At 37.0% G+C, this 8,461-nt stretch overlaps 1 protein-coding gene across 1 annotated transcript; it reads left to right on the forward strand.

Moving 5' to 3' along the window:
- Nucleotides 1–3,096: 3,096 nt before the first annotated feature.
- LOC131319341 (glycosylinositol phosphorylceramide mannosyl transferase 1-like) lies at nucleotides 3,097–7,910 on the forward strand. Its single transcript, XM_058349549.1, has 5 exons — nucleotides 3,097–3,554; nucleotides 5,210–5,606; nucleotides 6,936–7,099; nucleotides 7,183–7,253; nucleotides 7,493–7,910. Exons 1-5 carry the CDS (start codon nucleotides 3,283–3,285, stop codon nucleotides 7,651–7,653), a joined length of 1,065 nt encoding a protein of 354 aa, XP_058205532.1. The 5' UTR covers nucleotides 3,097–3,282; the 3' UTR covers nucleotides 7,654–7,910.
- Nucleotides 7,911–8,461: the final 551 nt, after the last annotated feature.

Raw genomic sequence — 8,461 nt, forward strand, 5'->3', positions numbered from 1 at the left:
GAAGTTAAGAAAAAAGCAGCAGCCAGGAAGCTAGGTTTGTGAAAGTCCTCACTCTAGTGGGTTGTTGTGGCCTTTTAGGCTGCTTTTGGAGGTCTTGAGTTATTAAATTGATCTTCGAAATTTGGGTTAATTTATGATCATGATCGGTTGATGATCATCAAGCCGTTAGGTTTCTGAAGCATCAAGCATGGTTAGTATTAATTATGGTATATAAGATTGTCCGGTCTACCAAACGAAAGGATGTATTTCTGTAAAAAAAAAAAAAAAATTTATTTTAAACCATATCTAGTAACTTGTGAATGAAAACTGAACATTTTTTTTTTCAATAAAAATGCACTTTGTATAAATTTTCAGGTTGTTGGCTTGATAATCTTAGGTTGTAGTATTAACAATATGTTGTTGCTATCCTTTATTGCCATCATTTTGCATCTCTTTTTACTCATTATAAAGAACATGGCGAAATTAGGTTTTCAAGCACAGACTAAGATCAATTTTGGTTGCAGATGTTAGACTTTATCTCGCATCGCTCATCTAAATCACCCAAGCTTGGTTAATATGTTCAAAAACTTCCTCAAATTATGTTTTTGTATATAGTCCTTGAGAGTGTAGATACTTACTGATATATATATATATATATATATATATATATATATATCGGAACGGTTCAATGGACACCCTAAAAAAACACCCAAAAAAACACCCATAATCTCATTCTCATAGTTCCCGATCAAATTTTTATGATCCGAACCGTTCAATGTGTGCAGAATGTAATTTTAAGGGTGCCCGCGAGAAATTAGCAAAAAAAATGACCGGGAAAGGTTTGATTTAAGCAGTTTTTATTTGAACCGTTCAATAAAAAACCGTTCGAAACTGTTCGGATCAAGCCCTTCCCAGTCATTTTTTTTGCTGATTTCTTGCGGGTACCCTTAAAATCACGTTCTGATCACATTGAGCGGCTCGGATCATCAAAATTTGATCGGGAGCTATGGGGTGTTTTTTTAGGTGTCCCCGGAACCACCCCATATATATATATATATATATATAGTCAAGTTGAGATCATTGTCGAGAAATCCATACCAACAAGTTGAGATTATAGTAACCAATTCAAATCCCCTTGATGATTTGGAAATAAGACATTTTTTTTTGAACCATGGTCGGTCAAAGCTACACATGACATCCTGAGAGGGCCTTAATTTGGACCTTCCTTCACACAACTCGATCGTCGATTGGTTCGACAGAGTTGCATGAAGGAAAATCCACCATTAATTCTTGAGGGTATTCCTTTTAATTTACTTTGATGAGCATTATAAAATTTGTTTTGATTTTTGATAATCCACCATCTACTATAAGTACTATGAAAGGTATGTACAAACAGTTGTGACAAATGTTGTTGACATATTCCCTATTTTGAGTCATTCTGGTAAATGTTATTCTTTGCGTCTACTATTAATGCTTTAAAATTATTTTGGAATGCCGCAACAAATAGTTCTAAAATATTTATAATTAAGTCTGGTAAATGACTAAAACTGACCCAAACAAAATAAGATTATTAATTTAAAAGTAGATAATAAAGGCCAGTGTTGACAACTCAATAATTTTTTTTAAGGACATTAATTTTAAGTTCTCTTCAAATTACGAAATATCCATTGTGGACTAGGAATATGGGACTGATAGATAGTGTTAGAGCATGTACCAGTTATTTGAAGTAGTCAAAAGGTTTTTTTTTTTTAAATTTAACTTGTCGCTCTTTGAAAAGACAACACCACCATCTATTTTTGTATACTCCATTAAAATATGTATTGTTGTCTTAATTTCCTTTAAAATTTCTCCTTTTTTTTATTACTTTTCTCACTTTTAAGTTTTTTTTTAAAGAAATGTAGATAGAAAAAGTACTAAAAAGAGTAATGGCTTTTGAATAGTAACTACATAATCCTATTCTGATTTTTTTTTTCTTTCTTTTTTTTTCTTTTTTTTAAGGAATGACAAGAAACTCATACAATATAAGTTAAAAAGGTTAGTAAGTTAGTAAACGCCAAGTCTTAGACTCGAGACTTTTGGTAAACTTGGAATAAGCCACCCAACCTAGTGGACCAGCTTGCAAGTTACTGTACATATTTTGAGTAAATATAAGTAAAACCATTTTACATGACCTCTGTTCATGCAGCTTCATGTCTGTAGTCTACAATACTACAACAAGAATTCAGCTGCTGTGCTCTTATGGGCAAGGCCAAGACTTCAGCCCATTCTAGCAGTCCAGGTGAGCAAAAGTGCTCTTATGGGCAAGGCCAAGACTTAGGCCCATTCTAGCAGTCCAGGCCATTATTTGGATTGACCCATTATTTTCATAGGCCGGCCCGTAACTTAGGCTCTGACCCAAATTAGTCCCCGCACAATTATTGCTACCCGATTCAGGATCGGGCCCAAATTAGTCTCCGAGCATGTTATTTACCCGGTATAGTCCCGGCCCATTATCTCAGACAAAAATACCCCTCGGGTTACATATACAATTCGCATAGTTAACATATATGTTTCTCATATATCATTCACATAGTTGACAAATATAATTCACATAGTTCACATGGGCAGAAAAATCATAATGCAATGTAACAATGCCTATCCAGGTTCAACACAACAACAATGTTTAGGGGTTGGATCAAACTGAAGACCGGCCTCTAGTTTATATTTCCTCCGTCTCAATTTTTTAGTCTTTTTGGGAATCCGATCTACTTTAACAATGCCTATCTAGGTTCAACACAACAACAATGTTTAGGGTTTAGATCAAACTGAAGACCGGCCTCTAGTTTATATTTCCTCCCTCTCAATGTTTTAGTCTTTTTGGGAATCCGATCTACTTTTCAATTAATTATATAATGTAATTTGTATATTATTTTAGGTGATTTTGAAACTTTGTTTAATAGTACTAATCAAGAACTTTCAAACAAAATTCATATTTATCCATAAAAAATATTACAAATTGAAAAATATAACCAATTTATTATGCGATTAGGATGGGACCAATTGAAAAATATAACCAATTTATTATGCGGTTAGGATGGGACGAGGAACTGAACGATGGGAACGAAGGGAATCAAATACTACGAGAACAAACGGTCGGTTCTGGAAACAAAAGTTAGTTAACATTAAAATCCGGATTATACCGGAACAGTTGGGATTCGGAACAAGCTCCGACTGTTTTCTCAACGATTAATTGAAAACAGAGAAGCAAAATGAAACAGGAGAACGAGTCGGACTCGGCCGTCCGTTGAGCTGACTTTTTTACGAATGACGTCGACTCTCATCGCGGTCGGAGAAGACGCCGCCGCCGACTGCGACGGCCTGTGGTCTCCCGCGAAGGAGAAGGCCGCCAGCAGGGGAGTCTACGGCGGCCGCTCGTCGCTCCTCTACCGCCGCTTCGGGCTGCTCGTCGGTGGCGCGAGGACCAGGCTTCTTTTCTCTCTTTGCGCTGTTAGCTTCCTGGTTATGTTCTCCTCTAGAATCGGTCCTTTCATGGGTTGGAACCCTGACTACCCTTCTTCGGTCTCTTCTCCTTCCAGGTAGGCCGCGGGTTCCTCCAGTTATATATCTATGTCTGAAAATTCTTTAAAGAATAACATATTATATGGATTCTGAATAAATTGATTTTTCCATGGACTTAAGATTATGCTGTAAAGTTTTTTGTTGTTGTTGTTGTTGTTGTTGAGAAATTGGCCAAACTAACAAACACACGACACGCAAAGAACAGCCAAGAAACGAAACCAAGAATGCAAGACACAGGGATTTTACGTGATATTTTTAACTGTGTAGTTGAGTATAGTCATGGCTCAAAAAGAAGAGTACGAGTTACATCGTTTGTGTATAACAAGTATTTATAACCTAGGGTTTACTTCATCAATTACATCGTCAAGGTCGACCCCGCGTACAAATTTGAAAACCTTGAATTTTTTGAGTCAAGTCGATTCAGATTATTGCTTATTTGTTTGTCGCGCAACAAAACTAACGGAAATTAAAGCCGTGGATGAAAGTTCGCAAATTAAACCGAATTGGGATTCACAAACCCAACAATTTTACGCGTACCATCCTTCTTGATTGTAGAGATTCTGGTTTTCTTCATTGGTCATAGAAAATTCAGTTTCGGTTTTAAATTATGCATCTGCATTGTATTATCGATTCATTGATGAGATGTTGAGCTATCTGTAGACTGTAGCACAAGTTGAGGAGTAAATTGGGTTGTAGATAATATTCTATGTTGGGCTTTCGATTACATGCATGTTATGCCATATCTTCGTAAGCGTCATAAAAGCTTTTGTGAGATAAAATCTACAGAAAAGCCCATGTTCTCTGGTTAATTCATGTAGTAGTTTTGCGATTGTGATAATACATTCGGTAAACTACCTAATCGTACTCTAAATTCTTCTTCATTTTTAAGTTTATCTGCATCTGTTATCCAGTTTGCATTCCATCATCTTCCTGTGAAAAATCTAACAGAATCCTCAGCCTATATTTCTCTTATTTCACTTATTAGAAATAATTTTCACGTTTTGCTAACTTATTTTTATATGTTTGTGGTATCGGTTGTCATCTTATGTAACACAATTATCTGGATTCTCGGTCACATTGCTGCTCATTACATAGACTAATTTTCATCTGTATATTATAGCTCTTTCTATTTCACAAATTATTATTTTTTACTTTGGAATTTCTTTATCGTATCTACATTCTAATTATCTATATTTGACGCTCGCGAGGAATGTTGTGGTCATGACCTTGATGGTGTGCATGTGCTCGAATAGGATCATTCTAGGCTTTATCTGTGTCTTTTGTGTTGTGGCTTGGTATTGTCTTCATACACAGATCCCCTGTTTGTAAGTTTATCTGGATTTTTGATCACTTCAGCCTTAGACAAATGCATTTCTTATTTATCTCCATTTTGTTATCTTCATTTCTGAACCAGGAGAAAATTTGTGTGGAATGAGTTCTCCTGCTCCCAAATTGTTTTCGCCAGTACCCTGTAACAATTTTTGCCCAGACTAGAACTTTTTAGCTGTTGCTCACTCCATTGCTTCTTTTTTTTCTTTCTATTTTTTGCTTAGATTCATGTATATGCATTTCTTATGTAGACAGGTTATGTTATTGTTGTTGTATTATTAAAATGTGCTTTTGATTTAGTTTCATAGCATTATGAATTACCTTGATTCTGATATTTTTTCAGAGGTGGCTACACAGTGCTTATCAACACGTGGAAACAGAATTCTGTTCTTAAGCAATCTGTTGCTCACTATGCATCCTGCAGTGGGACTGATGCCATACATGTCGTGTGGAGTGAAAGTGATCCGCCATCGGATAGTCTAAAAGCTTTTCTGAATATAATTGTGTCGGTAAAGTCACAGACAGCTCACAAACCCAACTTCAAGTTTGTCCTGAATGAGGAAGAAAATTTGAACGATAGATTTAAGCCAATTAAGGATCTCAGAACAGATGCAATTTTCTCAGTGGATGATGATGTAATCGTACCATGCGATACCCTAGATTTTGCCTTCACGGTATGGCAAAGCGCTCCACAGACAATGGTGGGATTCATTCCTCGCATGCATTGGCTTGCTCAGGAGGTTAGTGGTTTATTTCATAACGAGATTCTCTTCCAGATTTATTTTGGGTAATCACATCAGCTGATGAGGCTGACTGGTTAGTTCTGGCATGCGGTTGCTTTAGGTCCACGCAGGAATGGGCTAAACAACAAGCTCTTTCCGAAACCAGCTTTCTGTTGGTTTTCATGAGATTGGATCCCTCTGAACCACTTACTGAGATTCAAAACAGCCTCTTCAAGTGGCACCCGTTTCATGTTATTGCCGAGATAAACAGCCTAGGAGATCCTCTTGAACCATTTCATTATGTATGCTTTTAATTTTTTTTCCGCTAATGGGATGACCAATGAGCAGTATCTGACTTGAATTGTATTGAATGTGCATATTTATGTCAAGCTTTAAGGAAATTTCTAGAATATGCAATCCGATGGGCACTAGTTTTTATCAGAACTGTTGTTTTGCCTAAACGAGTCCTCTCCAAAGATTTTTGGCTCTTAGCTGAGTGTGAGATGCCCGAGCAACCTTTGTGCACTTGAGTTCTTCTTCAGTTTCAATCGGTACCTGAACTACACATGACTTTCAACGAACAATCAGCTCTTTCCTTCTATTTCTTCTTTTCGTTTTCGGTCGACAGAAACAATCACCTCTTTGCACTTGTAATTTGCATGGAAAACAAACTGTGATGCGGCACTACCTGAAGGCTCTAAATATTGTGCTACTCAAACCTATTTCACGCCTTTGTTCTACAGTAATTGATTTACCGTTCCTGCTTCGTTTTACCTTTTTATTTGTGCATTTAAAACTAGGTGTCTACCCAAGCCCACTTTTTATTGTCTCATAAGATAGAAATCATTTGATTGTCTTCGAGGACTACCTCAGTACCTCACGTTGGCATTATTTTCCTATTACAAGGAAAAACAATAGAAATGCAGAAGCTATTGAACGTGATATCGTAGTGTCAGTCTGACTTCATCTTTTTGGGTACGGCAGCTGCCGCTATTACATCTGTTGGTTTACTCCAGCTATCATATCAGCCAACAACCCTCCTGCTAGCATAGAATATAAATGCATATTGACCCTTATGTTTAGAAACTCCTAGGCGGATGTTATTTAGGAAAGGAAAAAACGTGACTTAAGAATTTCACCTTTCCATTTTATAGCAAGTTCATTATCTGATAATCACCACCTATCTCTTAGCATCTGTATATGTGACCCTGGAATTCTAATAGAACTTGGCTGAATTTCCCGGGATATGAAGTCTGGGATGCAAGCTCTTAGTGTGTTTCCTACAATGAAAAGTTAATCTCCGTCTTCAATGATTTTGTTTGAACTTGTTTTTCTATTTTAAATCAGAAAAGTAGCATGGCATACTATAAATATGGAGGATGGTGGTCAGTTTGGTGGACGGGCAGTTACAGTATGGTTCTCACAAAAGCAGCATTCTTTCACCGAACGTACTTGGACTTGTACACTCACGAAATGCCCTCGTCGATCCATGATTACATAATCAGAGAGAGGTATCCGTTGATTAACTACCTTCGGGTTATATGAGATTGAATGTATGGTCGGTATAAGAACTAATGCATCCACTTTTTGGCAGAAACTGTGAAGACATTACTATGTCTCTGCTTGTTGCAAATATCACTGATGCCCCTCCAATCTGGGTCAAAGGTATGGCCTCACCTCTTTCAATGGAACAGTATTTGAAGATGGCAATCAAAATTCCCCTTTTTATTTCAGCTATTTTCCCTCTTTTCTGTTACAAAATTTGCCTAACCTACTCTCAGTATCAGTTAATTGTCGGGTTCCTGTCACGATTTATATCAAAATCAATCTGATGCATTTTAGCAATTTCCCTGCAGGGGTAGGCTTTTGTAATATAAAGATTGGTATTGGTAATGATTTTGCAGGGAAGATACATGATATTGGATCATCAGGCATAAGCAGTTTAAAAGGGCACAGCAACACAAGAAACAAATGCCTGAATGATCTCATCTCCCTCTACGGGATGATGCCGCTTGTATCAACAAACGCAAAAGCAGTTGATGCGAGGCACGGATGGTTCTGGTGATGAAGCTGATTTTATTCGTTCAGTACCGGTACTCCTCTCTCGGTATCCACGGAATCAGAGTTTGTATATTGTTTTGCCTTCTCATACATCCATGCTCTATATTTAGATCTCAAACACCTGATTTTGCTTTTAGTTGACCTGTTGTGTTATATGAGTTGAGTAAATTTACTTCGTTGTTTCATTTGTGTATATATCGAAATTCAAAATACAACTAAATGAAAACGACCAAAAAAAAAAAATCATTGTCTTGGAAAATTCATTGATTTTCTTTACTCCAATCTGAAGCAATTTTTCCCCCTGCATCGTCACAACCATAGTGCTATCATTAACCCCAACTCCAAGGGATTTGCCTAAGTGAGAATGAGAAAACAAGTTAGTGTTTGATTTTTACGGAGTCGCTTGTTCGAATTTTACAAAGGCCAAACATTCAAAATCTTGATGTCACTGAAAGATTTGCCTGATCGTTAACTTCAGCGTCCTGAAATTAATCGAGGTGTATACAAGCTAGTTATCGGTTATCCAAAATTTCAAAAAACTAAACATATTGGCTAAATAGAAAAACGACGTTTATTGTGCTTTCACAGTTTCACATGTGGCCCGTTGGCTTTGAATGCGCCAAAAATTGGTTGGTCGGCCGGACCCCCGTGGCCTAACCTCCTATAAATATGTTAGGTGCAGCTGCAAGAGATTATTTATTTCCAGATAAATTTATTGAATAGGTTGAACCTTAAGCCACTTTTGGGGTTAACCAAAAACTTAAGTGATAGGAACGTTTTATCTCTTAGCCCCCGGAAAAGATTATCCAAGC

Source organism: Rhododendron vialii, chromosome 3a, assembly GCF_030253575.1.
Source record: "Rhododendron vialii isolate Sample 1 chromosome 3a, ASM3025357v1".
In the NCBI taxonomy this organism is placed as follows: Eukaryota; Viridiplantae; Streptophyta; class Magnoliopsida; order Ericales; family Ericaceae; genus Rhododendron; species Rhododendron vialii.

What these genes read in the sequence shown, in the direction of transcription:
- LOC131319341 (XM_058349549.1), top strand. Translation starts at nt 3,283, where the DNA reads ATGACGTCGACTCTCATCGCGGTCGGAGAAGACGCCGCCGCCGACTGC. An exon ending in TCGGTCTCTTCTCCTTCCAG is followed by an intron (nt 3,555 to 5,209) that starts GTAGGCCGCGGG and finishes ATATTTTTTCAG; the next exon opens with AGGTGGCTACACAGTGCTTA. An exon ending in CCCTCCAATCTGGGTCAAAG is followed by an intron (nt 7,254 to 7,492) that starts GTATGGCCTCAC and finishes ATGATTTTGCAG; the next exon opens with GGAAGATACATGATATTGGA.